We start from the raw sequence: 23,275 nt of genomic DNA, 5'->3' as shown, positions 1-23,275 counted from the left end.
ATGTACAGAATCCGTGAAAACCATAAAATACAAAGGAGATAAGAAGAAGAAAATGCAAAGCGCCAAAGGGGGCATCGAGCAGTATTACCGAGGTTCGAAGAGGATCGATCAGGCACTTGCTAGCTATTTCGATAGCGATCGCTGGTCGTCTTTCCTTCCGAGCCTCAATGTGGTGTATATCCATTCAGAACTCCATGCTTAAACCCCTTCTGTGCCTTTAGGACGATGAAGCCTCCCATCGTGATCTGTAAAACGCCATGACCCCCCAGACTATGCCAGTCCCCTATCACCCCGTGTAGGATGGTCGATTACACACCCCTCCGGTTGTATGTCCTGTTGATTCGTTGTGTATATGGTTATATTGGTACAAGGCATGAAATTTTGGGCATCGACATCGTAAATTTCGTAATGTAGAAGTTGGTGAAAAGGTAAGAAAATTGTTGTTTCAACTCGCCACTCGTGTCGAAGGGTTATATTGCGCCCTTGCAGTCAAGGGAGCCGCAAAGGTTTCGAGGGGCTTCTCTTTCCCAGTGCTTATTTCGAAGTTCAATCATTAACGTTGGGGCTTCTGGAAGGGAGCCTCCAAGTCTTTCAGGTCGAACTCCGTGTCAGCCGAGTTGCCATGGCTAGTAGAAGAATCGCCGGTTATATGTTCCGGTTGTTGTGGTATTGGTACTAATTCAGTTCTATTTCTCGAACTCGATCGGGGTTGCCTCGAATTAAAGGGGCTAAGGAGCCCACTAAGATCTTGTAGTAGGACTTGAGATCCGCGTCGAAAGCCACTGGGAGCTGCTTGGATAGCAGTTGAAGGTGGAGATGGCGGTTCGAGGATAGAACCGTACGTATCCAGTGCACTTCGAGATCGGTCGCTGTCAAGTAGTCCACCAGCGTCGATGAAACTAACTCGGCGAGCCATTAGCGTTGAGCTGCTTCGCGACCCTGAAACCAAAATAGAAGCATCGCTACGTGTGGCATCGCTGGGATTCCGACGAGGTACATCCCACTTATCCATATTCGCAAATGGTCTGGCAGGCTTTTCGGCTTGCTTTTGCTGTTCCACGGCATCGCGGAGCTCGCGGTCAACACCAAGACCCAAGTCTCTCACAAGGTCTTCGTCGCTGCCCCAATGTCGGTGGAGGGTAGGTCGACGGTCGGATGCACGGTCCATGGAATCAGCAGCGATTGAAGTATGCCTGTATCTTGTCTTCTTCAATCCGCGATCCCGAACGAATGACCCAAGTACTAACATATTAGCAACAGCCGTGGCAAGAAGTAGTTCGACTGAGGCAAGCAATGAACGGATTTGTTGGTTTCCGTCCTGGCCGATGATTCGAGGAATTCGATATCCAGTCGCCCCCACGACGATCAGGCTTGACGAGAACAACACTGTTAGTTGTATCTTTTTCTTAGTACCCATGTAGCTTGTGAGGATAATCGGAACTGGGTATAAGACGAGTAGGAGGTCAGTCAAAATGTTGCAAGTCGCCATGGTAATAAGTTGGGCGTAACCTTGGCGGCATTGACCTCCAGGATCGGGCAACACCTGCCAATAATGGTTAAATGGTTGGCACTCTGCGAGATCCGCTATCACGACAGCCACGAAAGTTGCTACCAAAGTAGCTCGTATAACCATCACGACAATTTCGTGCGAACGGTTCCAGGTAATGCTCGTCAAGCGGGTGAAGAATTCAAGAATGGCGCCCTTCAGAATCCAAAGCCTATGGGAAAATTAGCATTTAAAAGTTAAACTTGGAATAGAAAGGGGGCCACGGAATACAACTACCAATTCTCGGCACATCGGGAAAATGTCAAGAACAACAAGGTAGTTTAGGAGTAAATATACGTACGTTGCCGCATAAAAGAACCGGCTAGCAAGAACCAGCCCACTAGCAATTGTCTTTTTACGCAAGTCTTCGTCCGTTAGTTCGGTATAATAGGCATTATTGGTCCCATAGATGAGTATAACATGAACGCATCCCATGCGCAAAAACAACGGAATGATAGCCAACGCAGCTATCTTATCTTCTCTATAAAGTTTTTCGGAGCGAACGAAACGGCCAACGATGCGTAGCAAGATAACCGTGGTACAAAATAGGGTAATCCACCAGCAGACCAAGAGCGTGGGCTTGTTCTCATCGGCGGTACGAAACGGTGGCGGTGGTGTATACAGGGACATCTTGCCCCTGCTGTAACTATGGCCACGCTCGTCAACCTCCGGAGAGGGGACGAGCGGGGAGTGAGATGTCTTCGTCAGAGGACGAGGACGGTGGCCGGAGTGAAATTGGCGGAGTTCACGGAGGGGGTTTTATGGTGATAATATAAATGAGTTTGCCCGCCGGAACATATATTGGCCACCAACGCTCTTTTGCCCCTTTGCTATTTTTTCCCTTTTCCTCCTCCTGGTCAAAATCCAGAAAAAAGCTGCCGTGTGTGAATTGTTTAGTGTATTTGGAGTTGATGTCCAATTTACGAAGAACCAGCTCGGACGTATTTTTGTGATCCTATCCCAATTCCAATTATGACGTCGAACCAGTGGTATGTGATCCTCTACTGACGACACCAACGTTGAGTCTAGCCGATGAAGCATTGATATTGCAATCGCAACGATGTCGATGATAAAAGGCGCCTGACACCAAGGGCCTGAGACTGCGCATCGTTGTGAGGACTATCGCGGTTGTGCTGTTAATAATGGATAGGAGACGAAGGTAAGGGAGAGAGATGAGAAAGAGTGTGACCCTAGTGGGAAGAGAACGAGAAGTTGTAGTAGTTCATGGGTAACAAGGATAGCATGGATAACATGGATAACATGGATACATACATGGATTTATTGGAGGAAAGGAAAGGACATGGGGATTGTTAAGTACCTACCTTAGACTGTAGTAGGGCAGCCAGGGTAGCTACTACCTCACAGTCCCGAGTCATACCCACAACTTGAACTTACATCGTACTACCTACTAGGTGCTACATAGTGTGTATTAACCTAACCTAGTAGGTTAAGTAGCTATCTTTCTACATAGTACCTACCTAGTAGGTTATATATGTAGCTAACGAGGAGTCGATGTCCGTTTAATGACAGAACGATAAAGAAACACTGACGAAAGTACTTTGCCTATGCTAACATACGATGGATATCTCTGTTCACGATGTTACAGCGGTCCCGAGCGAGGCCCATAACAGATTGCAAGGGGACAAGTTAACTATATCATACTTATATGATATATACTAGTACATAGAAATGTAGTGTATGTAGGTACCGGGTGATTTATGACTTGGGTCCCAGTGGGATGGGTCCGACAACCTGACATGCTAAAGTTCCCATCCAGATGTTGTTGGTCCGACTTGGTCGATATTATAGATATATACAGTATGTGTATACTGCATCTGGGTAGGTACTTACTTAGTACCGCACTTAATTTAATAACTTGCAGTTGACGCATGATGAATCCGGGATAGGTGAGAGTTGTTACCTCCGATGGTGTATGTAAGCTCTACTTCCCGTGCATATACATACATATGCTGTGCGAGCACATCATTTCCCTCGGTTGCACACATATACTGTAAGTAGGTAGGTAGGCAAGATGAAGTCGATAAGGTGCATACATATTGGGTTTACGTACATACTAATGTAGGTCCATAGGAAAGCGCCCATGTTATTTATGTATGTGTGTATGAAATTTCCACTTCGCCTGATACAAGGGATGCATAGAATAGTTTAACAACGCCTCTTCCGTCTTTCCTTCATGATTAATATCCTTCCATCCTATCAGTCATGAACGGGGACTCAACACAACGCCACTACCGCCTCAGCATTAAAAAAAATTTTGAATAGAGAGAGAATGGGCCGAGTAATTCCAAGTTATGTACATGTATGTACAATACTAGTAAGTAGGTATGTATCTAAGCCCTTGTAAAAAGCATTGAAGCAGATAGCGATGTGGGGCATGCCATTAGAACCTACATGTAATATGCCGTCCCCCCATGTCTGCAGTCTACTAGGTTAGACTTTATCTACATATATCTACTACTGTCTCTAGGCGCACACTTACAATATACACCTACCTACATCGTACCTAGTGCCATCACCGTCATTAATATGTCTTTCTTCCGTGATTGGTTAAAAATAGTTTTGTTAAGCGAATTCAACCACCAGTCCACCAGTCAGTCGTGTGGCTCAAGATCTCTCGGCCGGGACTTACGACAACACGGGGGCTCCGGGGTTTGGCTCGTCAAGAACTACTCCTCCTTATAGGCGTCACGCGAGTCGCTTGACCAGTGGTGAGTTTCACACTCATTAAGCCGAACAAACAAATAGACAAAACAGGAAATAAGGAGGCACAGCTGATATATCTCATGACAATCTCAATTATTGCTACCTACGGCTTCAGCGTAGATAAGGACAACATTGAAGAGACCAGGTAATTCCTTGTGAGATCTATGAAGAAAAAAAAAGTTGGCTAACCGAGACCGAGAACCAAGACCAAGATATAAACTTGAAGGAATTATACCACGTCCATAGTATGCATGTGTATGTGTGTAGCCGTGGATGTTTACTTCACCATTCCCAATTGGTATCCTAGCCTTGCAATTCTTTGATAGCGTTTGTGCTTTGACTTACATACATATGATAATTGATCTTATATATAAGACTATGTATCATCATATGTATGCACTTATATGTAGGAAGGCGCTGAACAGCGGTGGGTAGGTATGTAACTCTTTCATCTTGCAGATGTTGAAAGTTGAAGCTACCTATCTGTCTGTCTTCTGTATAATGTTATAGAGGCATAGTGATAGCTTACTCATCATTGTCGCATACGTCTCTCAGTAGGCAACTCAATCGCCGTTAGTTGTTGTAAGTTGTAACGAAACCCTGGTAACAAGCTGAAGAACCACTGTTACTACTACCTACCTCGGCACTGATCACATGCATTATGCACTGATATCGTATAACATTGTGCGTAGCATTGGTCACGAACGCAAGTTACAGCTAAGCAGACTTAGCGATAGTAATATCTATTAAGTCTAACATACCAACATGTCCAAGACTCGTTTATCTATTTCGGGGTTTTTTTATATTAGGTGCTATGCATTTATGTATGTTGCCTGGAGGAGTCCAAAATTTCGTATCTTTCGTATTGCAACATCGCTAGCTCTATCAAGCAGTCGGGCGAACTACCATACGGGTTAGGTTGGCCCGGGTCCGTCGGTGGCTTGCCGCCAATGGTGTTGACGGGATTGTATTTTGAGAGAGGATTTGCAAAGATTACGAGTTTATCTATCGTGTTCTCCCCATGATGAAAGCGGCATAGAGTGTGGCGTCAAGCCCTAAATTCTACATTGAAGAAAATATTGAACTGCTTAGCTACTATTGTAGTAGTTAATATATACATGTATCACAGCCAAGGGGCAGGCGAGCAGACGGGCAATCAAGCTACATAATTTACATGCACATATCCCCTATAGTGTACTCACTTACCCTTGCCTTCGCCGCAAAAGATCGTTGAATGTACAATAACTACTTGACACATGCATGTATTCATCACAGCGGGACGCACCCAACCAAGCAACCCGACCGTTTGGGGCGACTCACCTCATGAGCAATGCTAGTTGCTGGGGTTGGCTTTTTTCATTATTTTTTTTTTAGTTGATTATCACGGGGATCGTCATTGGATATCCTCGGTTTCGTTATTCGAGGCTTGTGGCGAAATGAGGATAAGATTGAAACTTCCTCTTTATTACCTAGTACAGTTTGATACTGATGCTACATACGACGTAAATAAGATAATTAGATTATACATCCCTATGGATTCTTATAGCGATGAGCAATGAGCATAGCATCGTCAAAGTTGAGGCTGCCACGACAAGAATACCTAGTTTGAGAGTTGGGAAGCGTATTGCACACATGTGGCTGCAAGCGAGCAAAAGATGAATGGGAAAAGACGACACAGACTGAAGTGAGAGGTTGGAAGGCATTGGACATGCGACCGGTGATAACCCTGGTTTTGAAAATGGGGGTCCACATTGGGACGACGATATCTTTTTAAGAGCTTCCCGTTGTAGAGTGAATGGGTTAGAATGTAGTTAGAATGGGTCAAGGTGGTTGGATCAAGGAGGGATGGTGAGGGGAAGCTTGCAGATTGATGTGCACATCGCGAGACAAGGGTCCATTTTAGCGGGGAAAAGAGAGACAGGGGTATTCCAAGTTCAAACCATTTGAAGCTCTTCAAAAAAGTTCAAGCAGTTGGATCCGCTCAATGTCATGTCAATTGTTTATTACACTATTCACCTTACATACATTTGTTCAAGTTAGTACGTACAAGTCCACCGAAACCCCAACTGGGTCATATCCCGTGGACTTGGATGCATGTGGAACCTTGTCTCTCTCGGCTAACATTCACCGACTAGTGCCAGCCTTTCCTTTCCTTTCCTCTTTCTTTTCATCTTTCTTGTCAATCAAGTCAATCAAGTCAATCAATTCTTTTTCGTCGGTCTTATAGCGGCGACAACATCTCTCTCATCACAGGATACATACATTAAGATACATACATTAAATCACTGCAACAAAAGATAAAAAAAGATAACCAAAAAAAGGGTCGATTGCGAATCCCAACCGCAAGACGAAACACCATGGGTCCAGGTTAATGCATGATGTCCATCCTCGTAATAACGACAAGGTTTCCCCAGAGTAATCAATCTATCGATCCTTTATAATTACGTGTCTTATACCATCTAACACCTACATACATCCTATGGGTAAAATACATTCTATGGGTACATATGTATATGTATGTGAAATGTAATGTCAATGTCTCACTGATCACCAGCATACAGACTTTGTTTCCATCCACTTAACGAAAAGTTTTAGGCAATCTTAAGACAGATTTGTTAAAGAGGCTAATAACATCTTACTAAAGGTGCGTCATTGTATCCAGACTCTGCTTATCGATCTATTATATATCTGAGTCTTGGACTTGCAGATTTGTCCCCTGATACTTATGATGAATGGATACTACGAACCAGTCTAACGAGCTGAAAACTACCTAGGTATTCTACCCAGACTTGATAACATCATCAAATACCTATTTCACTTATCTACTATTAGGCACTCACATACAGACGAACTTGTCGCGGATACGTTCCCAAGACAAGTCCCACGTCACAAAGTATCAGCCAAGGCTCAAGGTCGTGCAACCCGATATGTCTCACTGTTTCACGCATGGCCAACGTACGAGCATCCCGCTTCTTCCGGGAATCACCGTTTATCTTTACCTCTCTTCTTAAAAAGATATCGTCGGCGTTCCGGCTGATCTAAGTACACATATTTCCGAGCTGACCGCCGAATAACCCCTTAACTCTTCCTCTTCTAAACGCCCTTATGCAATCCATCAAAGAGGCGTCCTCTTAGCTCCAGAGTTTTCCTGTATTAGGTGACCTATATAATTACATGAATGTTCTCGCCATGGCCATTGTTATCCTCCATGAATCCTATCTACTTAAGCTCACCGACACGATTATCTAACCGTGCAGTAGGTAATATGAGCTAGACCGATATTACATTATATATGTTGCATGCCGGGCGGCTGGGCTGACGATAGACTTGATATTGATATTAACAGATATGACATCAAGCCCCTCAAAGCTAGGCAGACGATATACCTACATACCTGCCTACTAGGTACTAGATATGTACCTACTGTACCTAGCCTACGTGTAGAATCATACACTACGCCTGCGGCTCCCGAACTAGTGTCTAGGGGTCTCCGACTCCGATCTTTGCCCGCTTTCAATCTCCATGCCTGCCTACCGCTTTTCTCCGACCACCAACTCGAATAGCTTTCATGACTCTCGTGTGTTATTAGAAACACTAGGTAGACGAAAGCATACTTGGGTTGAACCCGGTTTCTGAATCTTTCGGGGTTGGCATTTTTTGTCGACGGCGAGGTAAGGGTAGATAGATATTTGTTGCTAGGACCTATGTAGATGTGATCGCGAACGTGAAACTTACTTGCGTCTACCTACCTAGGTAATAGTGATAGTCCAGCATCAAGATTTAAGGTAGGTAGGTAGGTAGGTGCCTGACCTAATCACCCCCCCTATATTGTTTGTCAAGTCAATATCAGTCCTTGTCTACTTCGAAAGCCAATAATCCGTAGTGATATCTATCAAAACATCCTGATCTTCACAATTGCGCCTAGGCACTTAGATATTTTCCCTTTCTACTAGGCAATGTCTTTTTCCTTGTGTTGATACTACTAGGTACATACATACCCCCTATATCAACGCCTTCACCTACCTACTCATGCTCAAACTTCACTCAAGCCCCAGCTCAACCACCACCTTCTTCACGGCAGACTTCTCAGCCTTCCCCCAATCCACGCCCAGAAGCTTCGTCTGCTTCTCCTTCTCCTTCTCCTTCTCCTTCTCCCAACCGCCATCCACCAGACCCCAAAGCTCATCCACGACGAGACTCCGCACCCTAGGCCACGGATGCACCATTAGGCCCGCCAATCTCTTCTTCGCCTCTATAACCCCCTCGCGTCGCTTCACCACCCCTTCTATATCCGACGAGACAGTAGTAGTAATAGTAGTAGTAGTAGTAGTTTCCTCGGCGGGGCTCGGCAACCCCGCAATAGCGCCGTAGACCTTGATAGCGGCCTCGAGCTTGCGGATATTCCCCGTCTTGTACGCGGCCTTCTGGACGAGGAGGCAGAGGCCGCGGAGGCTGATGATGTCGGGGCAGCGGCGCAGCAGGCCGACGTGGAAGAGGTACGCGGTGACCTCGAGGGTGGGCACGACGACGCGGTCCTGGCCCTGGTACGCCTTGAGGTTCCGCAGCAGCGCCGCGCAGGCTCGCGTTAGGTTCTGGGAGGACTCGGCGCAGAAGTCGGCGAGCGCGGCGCGGCTGACGATGACTAGGTCTTCGTTTCCCGTGTCGGCGGACGTTACGAGGCCGGCGAGGAGCGTGGAGATGCAGTCGTCTGCGCTGAGGGTCCAGGACTGGGCTATGGTTGGGTCTAATCGCTGCGTGTCGCAGAGATGGAAGAGAAAGGAGAAGTGTTCTTTGGAGGAGAACGATAGTCCGCGGAAAGTATCGGCGTGTCTGTCGAGTAGATTAGCAATCAAGCACCACGAAGTTATACCGGAATTTTGTAGCATTCTTACTCAGAGTTTAGAAACATGGCCAGCGCAGACTGCGCCTCCGTACGAACTCGATCCAGCTTCTCCGCGGCAAGTCGTAGTATGCGAGGGAAGAGGGCGGATATAACCTGTCCATCGTCCCTTTTGACGTCCCATAAAGTCTTGGTAGCCTTGATCGCCTCTAACCGGACAAAAGAACCAATGTCGCCACGCGCGTTCGTCGTATAGTCATCCAGACCTTCTGATATAATGTTGAGAAAGTACAAGGCCTTGTCTTGAAGGATGGTTCTGCCGATGAGACTACGCAGCAGCGCCACCCGAGTCTCAATATCGCTATCACTTGTCCATCTCTCTCCGAGTACCTCGCTCACCGAAACACCAGTAGATTGGTCGTGCTTGTCCTTCTGGGCCTGGTACGCACGAGCCAGAGCGTGAAAGAAGCCGTCTCCATGCTTGTTGCGTGACGCCTGCGCCTGCGGGCGGCGCACTTTGTTAGACCACTCTTCAACAACTTGTGTTCGACATTCCTGGTTGGCGAAGATGACGAGAACTAGAGCTGCCATGGATGAGGTCCGTAGGACTTCGCTCTCATTTCTGTCAAGCCAAGCATTCAAGATGTCTCGCAAAGCCGCAAACAATCCCTCGAATTGCTTGAGACAGTCCGTTTGTGTTGAATCTACTAAGTTTCCAATTGTCCTCAATAAGTCGAGTTTGGACTCGTCGTCAAGGTTGATACCGGGTTGCAGGGTCGTGGTGTGAAGGTCTGGTATATCATCCTTAGCAGCCACCAGCAAGAGGGCCGGAATTGCGGCCACGACAAGTGCGCCGGCGGCCTCGGCTATCAGCTCCGGTTTCCTGTACTTGGTAGTCTTTGCGTCCAGTAAAATTTCCTCCAGGGAAGCGACAAGCTCAGCTACCGGTACCTTGTCAGAGGATCCAGTCTGTTTTTCTTTGAGAAGTGACGGAAGCAGGTCAAAGACAGCCGCAAGACTCAACAAGAGGCCGTGCCGTTCCTCCACCTGCCTTACCTGGAGAGCTTTAAGTCGGGGCATGAGCTGTTCAACTGAATCGTTAAAACGCTTCAGGGTACCAGAGGTTTCGGCACCGATGAATTCTGCAGTTAGACTTCCAAATGAAGTAGCGGCTACTCTCCGAGCTCCTGCGTCCATATCACCGATGCCTCTCCACCCAAGAGTTGCCTCTAGCAGTGAACGACCGTAATGCGGGGATAGTCTAGTCGCTTGCAGGGCAACTTCATGTATGGCTCTTGAGCGTAGAGCTACGGCATGATAATCGACTATCTGCACGACAGCAATACCTTGTTCCACTGTGTCGGGGTGCCGACCGATGAGCTCCTGAAGGGCAGCGGACGCACCACGCCTTATGTTTCCTGCCGGATCAAGCGAGGCAGTTACCACCAATTCAGTTGCGATTACTTGCAGGATCGACGCAGCAGAGTCGTGGCCCCTGGCAACAAGCACAGATTGTGTTTGCACTTGGAGCAACTCAGCAGTGCTGTATCGACGAGCAAGAGCCCAGATACCGAAGCAAGACGCATCTCTGACGTTCGTACCAATCGAAACTCCGGATGGGCTTCGTTTCTCGAAGGAAAGTCCCATCAACAGGGCATGTATGATGTCAGACAAGTTTTCAGGGGGTGGCGACCTCCGGTATAGGAGATGTGAGAGCGTAAGCATCAGGCCGTGCCATTCTAGCGGATCCACGGCTGCCAGGTTTCGGGTGGGGGGAGCAGACGGGTTCGATTTATCCTTTGACCAAAGAACATTCCGATTCAGCGATTCAAGAACTGCCTCAATGACTTGGGAGGCCATATCGGGCTCTAACTTGAGTGTGATGATACTGAGAGCTTTGCTGGCAGCTAAACGTACTGGCGTATCGTTATCTGCCACCCTTTCAAGAAGATACCCGATCGATGCTTCTACCGTTTCCGTATCTTGATCAGTTTGCTGCAGCTTCCGCAAGATTAAAGTGACTACCGAACGGGTGACCTTGATCAACATTTTTCGAGCAAGTGCAGAACCATTGATGACGCCAAAAGCGGGATTTTCTTGACCACCTATGGCTTGTACAGCCTCAAAAATAGTAGATAAATATGAATCCATGATAGATGTATCTGCGGCGGAACCCAGTATCCCTGCTAAAAAGGAGAGGGTACCGATATAGTAGTAAGGGGACTGAGCTGGGTCATCATCCTTTGATGGCTTTAGAGTGGACAACGCCCAGTGGATCAGTGCATTTAGAATACCTAATTCTTGCATGTCTTTTCGCATCGCCACGCGGACCAAGAGAGCCTTGGCTCCATCCCTCTCTTTCCCGGGTACGGCAAGGTATTTTATTGCCAGTGGAATCACTCTCAAGGTGATACCCGGAATTCGGTCTGGCCACTCAAACCCAGGAATGGTGAAACGATCGAGATCGTCGGCGTCGCCAGATGATATAGTTGAAAGATCGAAAGGGGCGAAGAAGAGCTGAGATAGCCAAAGCAATACTATATACCTCTCATGCCAGGTCCATGAAGTGTTGGGATCAGCCTGGCGCTCGGATTCTTCGATAGCATATAATAGAAGCTCTAGGTATCTGGTCTCTACGTTCAAGAACCTAACGATAACCTTTTCTCCTCGAACCTTGCAGAACGTATAGATTATTTTGCAGACCGCATCATGGAGCGGGAGTAAAAGCTGAGACCTCATAGACAGTGACCTGGACTTTCGACGGTCCTGCAAGCACTCCAAATATGCTTCTGCTAAAGCTGGCAACCACTTGGATAGATAAGGATCGATTAACTGCGGTAGCTCTTGAAATGGCTCAAGGTCCTAGAAATACCTCGTGAGCTTTCATATTATTCTGTCTTATTGCAGTCTTGTGAGATAATGCTCACATGGGATATCAATCTATCTGTTTCCCTCATACGCACTCGTCTCCGTAGTTGGCCATTTGGCGTTCTTAGAAAAGGCACGAGAGAGCGGTCAAAGTTGGTAACCAGATCTCCCGAAACTCTCTGAAGATGTGCATCTCGGTCATACTCTGGGGCGTCCATTTTCAAAGAGAAGGTATTGATGTGGGCTATATGACGAGCTTCAGGATAGTATTCTATTTGCTTTATATTCGGGTTTCATTCAAAGATGGAGAGTCTCAGTTCGTCGACTTAAAACAGATCAACAATGAGCAAACACAAATGGGAATAGCACTCGTGTATCTATTAAGATGCTATTAACACCGTTTCTCATTGAAAATTAAAGAAAGTAAAAAGTATACATGCAATGAGCCCACATTGGACTTTCTTCTAAGAGATGGAAGTGAGAAAGCACGAGGAAATCGGGTGCCTAATGAGAATATCAGAATATCGGAATATTAACTGGCTTAGTCGCATAGCCAGCTCTGACTAATCAAATGCCTACTATATATGTACCTAACAGAAACCCGTATCGCAGAATGTGCATATTCGCTGTCGCATACAGTTAAAGACAGCACGGTATAATAAGACTCCAGAAAATGATGTAGACTAGCTCAAGTACGAGTAATCTGCTATCTTGAAATACTGGAATAGTTTCAAATGTAAAATGTATCAATTCCACCAAAAGCTAACGCTAAAGCTTACACTCAGACCTCGAACGTAATGCCACCACCCAATGGGAATGTAAAGGGCATCACCAGGCTCTAGAATGCAATCTAGAAATGGTATCTCACTAAAGGCTGCAATATCTCCCTTGCTAGGTTGATCCTCATCATCCTCATCACCATATATTGCATCCCAGCCTTCAACTACCCCAACATCCATTAAACTAGTATTTCCCATCTCCACCCCATTCTCTTTTCCTCGGGCTTGCATACGTTGCGTGACCAAGGGGGAATAGAGACGTACATACTTACGCCCAACCACTTGCGTCAAGATGTTGTGATATGGGTCAGTGTGTAATGGCGTGATTGTACCTGGTGGTCCGAACCAGGCATTTAAAAGGGGCTCCTCAAGCTCTGGCTGGTCCATGGTGGACTCCGTTGGATGTGGAGGTGGTGCCGTGTAACAATAATCCGGTATGAGTATGTCATTTCGCAGAGCAGGAAGTTGGGTAAATAATGGATGCTGGGCTAAATACGCGATAGACCCATCTTGCGTAGATGAGGCCTTCTCGCCATCACGTTCGTCTTGTGCCCCAGAGAGGGACGGGTCAATATACTGGCGCAAAAGTTCATCAAAAGTGATAATCTTTTGGCCCCAACCTTCGTCCACATAGCTGCGGCCAATTTCGATTGGCACAAGCCTGCGGCCATCAAAGGTCTGAGAGAGCAGGTAAGAAGGCTTCTTCCAAGGATTCGTAGTCAAAGCTGGCCAACTCTGAATAGCACCGTGTATAATGAGAGGCTCTGGTCCCAATGTCGAGTCCCGAGGACTGTCCATGTATATTTGGAATGATTCCATGGGAAGAGTATCAACACTTTTGACGGGATGTTTTATAGGAGGCGTGAATAGCTCAGCAGTAGAGAATGTGGTTCGAGTTCCGATTTCACTGAACTTCTGTCTCTTGGTGGGCCGCTCGACAGCCAGAGCACCCGCTATGGAGCTTGAGCTCACCCAAAATTCGCGAAGCAACTCGAGAGCTTTTTCAATCCATCCCCTACCTCGCTGCTCTCCAGCAGCCCCTGCCAGAATTAATGCGAGATCGAGAGTTTTTATGAGCTCATTCAACTCAACACTCAACCGACCTAGTTTCTCATGTTGAGCCTTGCTACTCTCCTTACTATGGCTGTATATATGAGGAGATGAGATGATATTAAGACAGAATTTCAATATGCTTGCGTCAGTATAAAGTTGTCGCCAACATGTAGGCAGGTCTTTAAAGAGGTAAGCGTAGAACTTGGAGTAAGAAATAGAGATTATATCATCTAATCTTTTCACTACAAGCGAGTGCCTATCAAATGTAACTATATCCGTACGCCTATTTTCGGGCTGTAGAGCTTGATAGTATGTGCTGATCTGACTGGCTTGTCGAGAAAGTAGATTAACCAAAGCAAGGCCACATCCTGCTAATAAGGAGTTTCTCGACTCATCGGTTGAGGAGAGTATCGAATTGCATTCGTCGCAGACGCCAGAGACTGCCACGGTGCAAAAGTCCAAAAGGCGTTGCGTAGGTGGCAGCAATGCCATACTGTCGACGACAGGGGACAGTAGAAATGGGATACTGGAAATGGATATTCTACGGCAGTACCAGGTAGTTAGCTAATGACAAGGTGGATAAGATGCTTTTTATGCAATAAATCGTTGTTTCTTACATAGTACTATGTACCTACATAAGGCTGAGAAGTTGCAGGGGTTATGTGGCTGAAAACCCCCCAATGATCGACCAAAGTGGGCAAGTAAGATCGACAATTGCCCTAGTGGACCACGTACAGTGCGGTACGTACTTGATACTAGGTATGCATACTTCAATGGTTAAACGCCATTAAGTTGTACACGCCCGCGACTTAGGTACTCTTGTACTCAAATTCGCGTCTTGCTTGATTTGGCAGCGCGTCCCCTGTCATCAACACTTTAAACCGCATCCACACTTAAACTTGATTACCCTCTACCAATTTACATTTACATGAACATGAACATTAACATAATCACTTCCACCACTTCCACCACGTCGATATACCATACATACCCATAACATTCATATTTTTCCCCAAAATAATCACTCAATTCTTTATGAAGTATCTCCTTCTAGAAGAATTTCTAGTATTCGAATCCGTTAATCAATTGGCTACCCTATTCCAATTCGCGTTCCTCGGCCCGTTTTCCTCGGTTGAAGCAGCGCTTCGAATATACTACTTACAATACATTTTACTACCGACTCCATGAATCCGCCGTAGACTTAATCCAAGACGCCCACAGGTACCTTTTAAACTATGTATCTGCCACGCGAACTTATATCGAAACTCTATACTCACTTACAGAACACTCGACATCCACTATCCCCTCCGGTCCTTATTCTTGTCGCCCTTGAACCTGACGCCCTATGTGCCTGTCGCATCCTCACTCGACTCCTTAAGCATGACTATATACCACACAAGATCCACCCTGTCGCAGGGTATGGAGATCTTGAACGCGCAGGACAGGACCTTGTCAGCCCCATGATGGACACGCGTGGAGGGAGCGGAGGAGTTGTCGTGTGCCTCGGTGTGGGAGGTATGGTGGATATGGGTACCATCCTGGGACTAGAGGGCGAGGGCGAGGAACCAAGCTACAATGGTGTTGAGGTATGGGTAATTGATTCACATCGACCATGGAATCTTGGCAACGTTTTCGGTGGATTCCCCTTAGAACCATCTTCCGAGCCAAGTGCAAGTTACCAAACACGTGCCCCCGATGGCATAACTTCTGGTCGAATCGATCGCTCCTACAAACCCGGAAAAGGTGGAATCATAGTATTCGATGACGGTGACATCGAAGAGGGTCTAGATACTGAACGAAAGGCGTACCTATCGCTAATCGACATGCCTGAAATAGAAGACAATGGTGAAACATATGGGGATAGCGAGTCCGAGAGTGAGGACGAGGTGGAGGAGGAGACTCCACGTCCTGGTAAAAAAAGAAAGTCTTGGTCGGATCGGGACGAGAGTAGTGATGAAGAAGATGACCGGCCACGTCAGAGGAGAAGGAGTAATTCGGTCAGACAACCCCTCATTGGCATAAAAACGTCTTGCTAATCGTGATCTAGTCAACTCGAATCTCGGACTCACCACAACGCCCGCCACAAAGGGGACTATTATCCATACGAGATCCCGATGTTGCTAGGTCAGACGACGTGGAAGAGCCGCCTTCCGCCGCTCAACCGCCAAAAGGGCCATCAGCTCGTACCCTTCGGAGGAGGCTAGTAAAGATGCGTAATGAGAACGAAGGCATACTTCGGAAATATTATAGGATGGGATCTTCATATTCTGAACCCATTAGCGCCATGGTCTATTCTCTCGCGTCAGAGCTCGGTCGAGAAGATAATGATCTGCTTTGGCTGACGATCGTCGGAGTCACGTCTTTAGAACTATATGGCCGGTCTTCAGCCGGGCTCGCTGTGACAGTCCGAGGATCAGACTCTAGACCGACAAATGGCTGGATGGGTATCCGCGGTGCCCGGATGAGGCAGCTCCTAAGGGACGAAGTAAGACGACTTAACCCGCCAGACATCGCTACAAGACTACCATCAGATGGTGCTGGAATTATCCCTACTACAGCTCGGAGTCCCGAGGACACAAGTATTCGACTATCACCTGAACCCAGATTCTTGCTCATCAGGCATTGGAGTCTCTACGAAAGTATGCTACACTCGCCTTATCTATTCTCTAGGCTACGCATTTGGAACGAGGGTGGCATCAAGCGCTTACACAAGTTGCTCGCCAAGATGGGTGTCAGCCTTGTTCAATGCAAGCAGAGCTACACACACATGGATATGATGCTGAAGAAGGAGCTCCGTACAAAGCTTCTCAAATATGCTTCTTTATATAATCTTGACGATATGGTACCTGCCGTAGAAACGGATGGGAGAGATCGGGGCGGCGCCAAAGATGGATGGGGATTTGTCCGAAGTTGGGGCTGGCGTGCGACACTGAGTGCGCAAGATGTAGGGGTGATCATCGGCGCTATACTCGAAGTCGGCAAGCACATCACTATAGTAGATGACGACGGTAGGCTTCGGGCAAGTCAGATACAGGAAGCTGAGGATGACGGCGGGATGGCCGAAATGCAAGAATGGGTCACCCGGTTCTGGGAAGCATACGATGCACTTGAAAAGTAAGTCTCGAACCAAGCCGAAGTTGTACTAAAAGAAACTAATAATATCCTACAGTGTCGATGCTCTCAAAGCTGGCCTACCTACAGCAAAAATTCTTCATCAAGCCATTTTCCGGACTGGCTCTGCACTCATCAAAAAGAAGCAGATTAAACATTTACATGCTTTCCGCCTTTGCGTCATTAAGGAAGGCTCGGACGTCCATCTCTTCAGCCATCCCGCTGCGCTTACGAAACTTGCTCTTTGGATCGGCGAAGCTCTTGCCGAGCAGGAGAAAGATGACAAGGGAAAACTATCACACGGTGGACGTGGCACGCCTCTTGTTACGGCTAGCTTGAATGAGAAGCGAGGCGTCTACGTAGTAGTCGGCACTGGCGGTGGCGGCGGGCCTGACCTAGCATTCCTGGATAAGGAAGCAACTAAAGAAAAGCGAGCGGCCAAAGAAGCCAAGGCCAAGGAACGAGAGCAGAAACGGCAGGCACGAGAGATGATAAAGGAACAAAAACGAGCCGCGAAGGCCGCTGCAGGCGATGAGGACGAGGAAGACGAAGAGACAGAATCTGAAGGCAGCGACGCGTCGGACTCAGACTCGGAGGACGAGGCTGAAGAACGAAGAGAGCGTGGCTATGGATTAAACAAATTTGGCAGCGCATTCCAAGACGTTGTCAATGAAACGAATGCCCGGGTGCGGATCGACAGCTTCGAACACTGCGTTGTCGAGGTTCGGAAGGACGACCTCGGCGGTTTCCTAGAAAGCTTAAGTCAAAAGACCGTCGTAGGTTAACCAACTTAATTTGATTTTACGCCTACCTCGACGAAGCTGCTACGGAGCCTTACTATGTGATCCCAACTCTTGAGCTACATGGCTACGAGAACCCCTTTCCGCCCCCTTCCCTTACCCCCTACCCCTTACCCCCTACTCACTCTCCCCTTGCCTCTCCCCCTTACACCCCCCTTTTTTTTAATTTTCTAAGAAACTTAACGAAAAACGAAATGAGAGTCTACTGCATTGCGTGGAGCTTGGACGATGCATGAACGACGACGGACACACATACACTATGGGTTAGGTTTTTTGGGCTCACAACACAACAACAACAACAATGTCTGTAAATAATTGCTTGAGCTAAATTTTGGCTCGGTTGCCTTGAAACTATCACCACCACTACCCCATGGGAATATAAAAACACACATAGGTATATACCTAGGTACATACAATCATTGTAGCTTCGTAATCAAATAATGTTGCTTGCTGGTGTCATACAACTCTTTTTGTACTTTGTAATGATTCTCGATAGGATGGAAGAGTCAGGACACGCGTAGGTCAGATCGATTCTTCGCATTGATGCGTACGTGTGTACGTACGTAGTTGTGTATTCCGTACACCTACATATCAACTAAACTAGGTAGGTACGGATTAACCCACCAGCTACATAGGTTAGGTAGGATTTCCATACCCGCCCCTGTCCTTAGATGACGACCTTTTTAGCTTCACTAAGCATTTGACTACCTACACAAATCATGCTTGGATGCCTACCTACGTACCTACATGCGTATATCCTGTGATATTTGCCACGCGTTTCGTTCATAGATCCCAATGAGTGAGTAGGTGAGTAGGTAGGCACATAATCAAGGACAACTAACCTATAGTTGACTGCCGACTTACGTGATCATACCGGCGAGAAAAAGGAAAAGGGGAAAAGGGGGAAAGGGGGGCCATCAGTCAGCTTTGACTGATTAAAGGAAGATGCTAATAAAAGAAAAAGGGCCCTATATAGATATAAGTATTGTGTTGGACGTTTGGCTCTTCCTTTTAACAAATAACATGACATATCGCCAACATAGGATCATCCGAGTCATTACTCTCCTTGTGAGGCAGGTTATAAGATGATATCCTGTAGGTAGACTAGGTACCTAGCAAACATCAGGTCGAGCAACGAGACATGGGAAGATACATAGGCCATGGAAGACAATCAGCGGAGTGGGCGCACGTGATTCACAATCACCACCTCGCCCGAGGAGACGGACATATTCCCGGGAATTAAGCAGCTAGCCGGCGAGCAAGGGTTTCGTGGAGCACAGCATCGAACAGCATTACGCACTTTTGTCCGGTCTCCAGCGCTTTATCCAGCAACATCCAGGAGTTTTAAAGATGGAATGACACAGTACGATGGACGGGTTCATGCCAGCTACCTATGTATGGGCACTTGCTCGATGAAATAGGTACCGACGCTGGTGTCCCTGAAGAAAGTATGAGGACAAGGTCGACTGGGATGGGTACTGGAGGAAGAAGTCGACTGAGATCATGGAGGAGGACAAGGGCGATCCGAGCCTCATGGTATGCCAAGTGTATTTTCGGATGGCATCCCGCCCCATTTCCGATAGTACTAACTTGCGACCCGTTGAGTGTTCTTGCCATCCTTTCTCGGCAGCCATGACGGAACGTTCGACAGGTGAGTCTTTCAGTGGCGGCCGATACCGTGGCCGATGAGGATGGTGTTCTGGTGTTGGTTCCATCCAATCCACAAAGGACTGGTGGAGGTTCGCCCCATACGACGCGGGGTCTAGACCCCAGGTACTGCCGTTCGCGTACGTTGGGTGGGCACATATATGCCTAACTAGGTAGATATATATGGGATGATATAGAGTTATGAGTTCAATGAAAAGTGCCTACCTGCCTAGGTGTCTACTGGATTAGGTGTATATGTATGTATGTAGGGGACACACGGGACGGACCGTCTCCGAACATGATTTAGGCAGTAGTAAGTAGGTGCCTATACTTGGCCCGTGATAGAGAAGATCATCAATGGATGGCTTATTATATCAACACAGAATGATATGGAAAGAGCACATGCTTCGTTTTTTCTCTTTGTTTTGGGATGGGCTGGGGGTTAAGTTGAGTGAATTATTATTATTTTTATATGGCCTTGGCCTTGGCCTTATGATAAGCAAGTATGGTAAGACAGCTAATAGGTAGTTTCTGGAGGCATCGATTTATGGAGATTTGAAAATGTAGACAAAGTTGTGGTGAATATGTGAAGTTATATTCAGTGTTTATCATATTTTTAGGTAGCTTTATCTTTGTAAGGAGTACATCGTTCTAAATTACGTCAGGTACAGGCTTACAGTGGTAGGTACTTACCCCGCCACATTCTAAGTTCTATCATTGTACTTGTACATATTGTACAATCCATCTGGAAGTAACAAGCCGTTGAGGGCTTTTAATGATCAAGGTTTATCAGGTTATCAGCGCAGGTGGTGACGTTCAAGCATTTCTCATCAACAAATTTAAAGGACAAAAACAAGAATTAGGTGTTACGAAATGATTGCATCCACTTCTTGTCCTCCCTTCCACCTCACAGTCTGCCTACCTATACTACATACCAACATACCTACTACTTACATACCTACATTATTCATCCAGTCTTTCAAAACCACTTGACCTACCTAGGGTACTTAGGATTAACTGGCACTTCTATTTTTCCACTTTGTTTAAGCCTGGTCTGTTCACATTAGTGATACATATTTTGTGGCAGAACGGCGTTTACTCTCAAGTGCTATTAGTAGCATTGAACCTACCTACATACCTAGGTTAGGTAGATAGGTAGATCTCGGCCTGCATAACACCGTCGCAGCTGTTCCTAGTAGTTCCTAGCTGTTCCTTGCGGTTCCTAGGTGATCAGCAACCAAACTCCATCGATACCGGCGCATCCCTGGAAGAGATTCATGTAAGTGATTGATCCCAGGCCCACCCTTTTCTTAGTCGTACGTATAACTACATTACGTACAGTCGTAACAGTCGAGTCGTAAAAGAGATAACTATATCTAATAGGCAATTAGCAACGGTCGTCTCGCTTGTAGGAATCCAAGCAAAAGCAATTTAGAAGCTGTCAAATAGAACAAGCGATCCATTCCAGGCTCACCTGATATCCTTTGGAAGTACTTAGCTTAGGTATGTAACATTTGCATCATTCAGTCTGACTCCCATTCTTTCAAATATTCGGTGGCCTCATTGTGACACCGGGGGAGCAACAAAGCCCAGTCCAGCCTCGATTTCGGTCCAAACCAACCAAATCTAGTGTACCACCTTTTCTTTCTAGAACCATTACGGAGATCGGTGCGGCGGTAGTTATTGGGCCCTTGTTCTCGTCCTATCTACCTACTACCTACTAGGTAGGCATATACCTACACACCCCTAAACATCACTGAGGTTCGCCAGAAGATACAGAAGACACAGACGACCCCTAGGTTCAAGTCAATTCCAAGTCGGATAGTTATCCAGAGCCTGTCTAAGGTCTCAGCGTCCAACAAAAAATTAAATAACACACAACCCAAACTTTCCCATTGCGGTCACTGCACGTATAAGCCACTCGCATTTATATTAAGGAGAACATTGAAGGCAAAACTTGTCGTCATCCCAACCTTTTATTTTTATTTTTTATGATTCTCTCCATCGTTACTTCATCATACTTTCATACGATACGATACAGTACGATACAATACAATACATACAACACAATACATACAACACAGACCTCCAGCTACACTTCTTCTTTACATACTAACCTACGTAGGTAATCACTGCCACCTATCGCTACTTAGATAAATCTGCCAGTCCCTCTCTGTCGTCTCCCTCTTTCCGTTACAGCCACACAAAAGACCAGGCCTTCCTAAGGGACCCCTCCCCCTTTAAGGCTAGGCTAGGCAGTCGGACTTAATTGATCTTCACCGTTGCGACGACCCCACCTTGCCGTCATTCGTCTACCTCTGTAACTTGTCGCATAATCAACACATCCCCCCTCGCTCGCTCCTCGCCCTTGCGAAACTTGAACGACGAAACGCCTAATTTAATCAACAATTTCTAGCCACGAAGAGAGAACACGAACGAGAATTACACGTCAATTAATTCATTTCCACAACCCCGCAGATTCGAGATTCCAACATGGGAAAATCGTGAGTTCAATGTCTCTTAAGATTTATTGTCATTGTATATTGCTTGATCATATGCAAGCTGCGCGAACGCGGCGACATTCCCACTCTTCTCGACAGTCGTGTCTCGCGGGACATCGAGGACATATATTTCTTGACTTGAAATTGTTCGTCTAAATGACAGGATACATTGGCTAATATGGACTATATAGTCAATCAAAACTTTCACAGGAGCAGCTAGCCGAACTCCAGAAATCCACGCATTTCGACAAGAAGGAATTACAACAATGGTATAAGGGTTTGTCTCCCTCTCTCTCCCAACACGTCTTCCTTTTCCCACACCGTTATCTAGTTATGTCACGGCAGACGAAAACATACTCATTATTATTTCACAGGCTTCCTGAAAGACTGCCCGTCGGGCATGCTCACGAAGGAAGAGTTCCAGAAAATATACCGACAATTCTTCCCATTCGGCGACCCGTCTTCATTTGCAGATTATGTATTCAATGTTTTTGATTCAGACAAATCTGGGTCTATTGACTTCAAAGAATTCATCTGCGCTTTGAGCGTCACGAGTCGCGGTAAAATGGAAGACAAACTTGATTGGGCCTTTCAACTATATGACATCGATGGCGACGGCAAGATAAGCTACGATGAGATGCTCAAGATCGTAGAGGCGATCTACAAAATGGTGCGCTTATGCTATTCTACAATTCCACAATTATAGTGCGCCAATTGTTGCTAACAACCCTGTCCGAAACAGGTCGGCTCGATGGTGAAGCTCCCCGAAGACGAAGATACCCCCGAGAAACGCGTCAGGAAAATCTTCAGCATGATGGATAAGGACGAGAACGGTAGTCTAGATATGGAGGAGTTCAAGGAAGGCAGCAAACGCGACGAAACCATCGTCTCGGCATTGTCCCTGTACGATGGATTGGTGTAAACCCCCATTCCTTGCTTAGTAGGGGATGGATCGAGACGAGGTGCTCCAGAGCAAAATAAAAATCAGAAAGAGACAGGGCTTGATCAGGGACATGGGAGCAAGGTCGGGCAGAAGACTAAAAACAGAAAAAGATGGGCAACGACGTCGTATCAAGAGTTCCGTTTTAGAGGACTGGGCCATCGCCAAATGTGTTACTTCCCTTTTCCACAGCTCTCCTACGCGGAATGTCTATCTGCCAAGGAGAAAGGATAAACGCGGTGTATGTTCGACCAGGTTCCCGATTTTATTTTATTGGTGGTATTCTGGATAGGAATAGTCTAATGCGATGATCAAGCATCCGATCATGGCCCATGGCCCAACCCGTTTTCGCGGCTCCTAACTCGGCCGTATACCGGATCTTTCAGGTCCTAGGGAGGCGCAGCAGCAGCAGTAGGCGGTGGCGGCAGCGGCTTTGTCATCGCCATCTAGACGTCTAGATAAGGCA

The 23,275-nt window shown here is 46.7% G+C and overlaps 5 protein-coding genes across 5 annotated transcripts; 2 read left to right on the top strand and 3 right to left on the bottom strand.

Annotated features, from left to right (window-relative positions):
- Positions 1-368: 368 nt before the first annotated feature.
- Positions 369-2,610, bottom strand: GGS25DRAFT_332647 (uncharacterized protein). The gene is made up of 2 exons (XM_049257909.1): positions 1,848-2,610; positions 369-1,718 (listed from the first exon to the last, which is right to left on the bottom strand). Exons 1-2 carry the CDS (start codon positions 2,174-2,176, stop codon positions 554-556), a joined length of 1,494 nt encoding a protein of 497 aa, XP_049115819.1. The 5' UTR covers positions 2,177-2,610; the 3' UTR covers positions 369-553.
- A 5,505-nt stretch (positions 2,611-8,115) lies between these two features.
- GGS25DRAFT_332492 (tubulin folding cofactor D C terminal-domain-containing protein) lies at positions 8,116-12,282 on the bottom strand. The gene is made up of 3 exons (XM_049257908.1): positions 12,038-12,282; positions 9,163-11,972; positions 8,116-9,100 (listed from the first exon to the last, which is right to left on the bottom strand). The coding sequence occupies exons 1-3, from the start codon at positions 12,194-12,196 to the stop codon at positions 8,311-8,313; spliced, it is 3,759 nt and encodes a 1,252-aa protein (XP_049115818.1). The 5' UTR covers positions 12,197-12,282; the 3' UTR covers positions 8,116-8,310.
- A 402-nt stretch (positions 12,283-12,684) lies between these two features.
- Positions 12,685-14,398, bottom strand: GGS25DRAFT_495696 (Clavaminate synthase-like protein). Its single transcript, XM_049261473.1, has one exon. The coding sequence runs from the start codon at positions 14,300-14,302 to the stop codon at positions 12,725-12,727; it is 1,578 nt and encodes a 525-aa protein (XP_049115817.1). The 5' UTR covers positions 14,303-14,398; the 3' UTR covers positions 12,685-12,724.
- A 528-nt stretch (positions 14,399-14,926) lies between these two features.
- Positions 14,927-17,815, top strand: GGS25DRAFT_332404 (CDC45-like protein). The gene is made up of 3 exons (XM_049257907.1): positions 14,927-15,807; positions 15,858-16,924; positions 16,980-17,815. Exons 1-3 carry the CDS (start codon positions 15,046-15,048, stop codon positions 17,704-17,706), a joined length of 2,556 nt encoding a protein of 851 aa, XP_049115816.1. The 5' UTR covers positions 14,927-15,045; the 3' UTR covers positions 17,707-17,815.
- Positions 17,816-21,861: 4,046 nt separating this feature from the next.
- GGS25DRAFT_522936 (uncharacterized protein) lies at positions 21,862-22,791 on the top strand (the record flags this gene model as incomplete). Its single annotated transcript, XM_049264335.1, has 4 exons — positions 21,862-21,872; positions 22,061-22,146; positions 22,244-22,539; positions 22,612-22,791. The coding sequence occupies 4 exons, from the start codon at positions 21,862-21,864 to the stop codon at positions 22,789-22,791; spliced, it is 573 nt and encodes a 190-aa protein (XP_049115815.1).
- Positions 22,792-23,275: the final 484 nt, after the last annotated feature.

The sequence above is a fragment of the Hypoxylon fragiforme genome (assembly GCF_022984875.1).
Source record: "Hypoxylon fragiforme strain CBS 206.31 chromosome Unknown GGS25scaffold_6, whole genome shotgun sequence".
In the NCBI taxonomy this organism is placed as follows: Eukaryota; Fungi; Ascomycota; class Sordariomycetes; order Xylariales; family Hypoxylaceae; genus Hypoxylon; species Hypoxylon fragiforme.
Note: the sequence above shows the minus strand (reverse complement) of the source record. Positions and strands in the feature narration are given on the sequence as shown.

Coding starts and splice junctions, on each gene's coding strand:
- GGS25DRAFT_332647 (XM_049257909.1), bottom strand. CDS start 2,176: ATGTCCCTGTATACACCACCGCCACCGTTTCGTACCGCCGATGAGAAC. Junction 1,719..1,847: donor CGGTTCTTTTATGCGGCAAC/GTACGTATATTT, acceptor ATTTTCCCATAG/GCTTTGGATTCTGAAGGGCG.
- GGS25DRAFT_495696 (XM_049261473.1), bottom strand. CDS start 14,302: ATGGCATTGCTGCCACCTACGCAACGCCTTTTGGACTTTTGCACCGTG.
- GGS25DRAFT_332404 (XM_049257907.1), top strand. CDS start 15,046: ATGTATCTGCCACGCGAACTTATATCGAAACTCTATACTCACTTACAG. Junction 15,808..15,857: donor AGAGGAGAAGGAGTAATTCG/GTCAGACAACCC, acceptor ATCGTGATCTAG/TCAACTCGAATCTCGGACTC. Junction 16,925..16,979: donor GCATACGATGCACTTGAAAA/GTAAGTCTCGAA, acceptor AATATCCTACAG/TGTCGATGCTCTCAAAGCTG.
- GGS25DRAFT_332492 (XM_049257908.1), bottom strand. CDS start 12,196: ATGGACGCCCCAGAGTATGACCGAGATGCACATCTTCAGAGAGTTTCG. Junction 11,973..12,037: donor CAGATAGATTGATATCCCAT/GTGAGCATTATC, acceptor AGGTATTTCTAG/GACCTTGAGCCATTTCAAGA. Junction 9,101..9,162: donor GCCATGTTTCTAAACTCTGA/GTAAGAATGCTA, acceptor TCTACTCGACAG/ACACGCCGATACTTTCCGCG.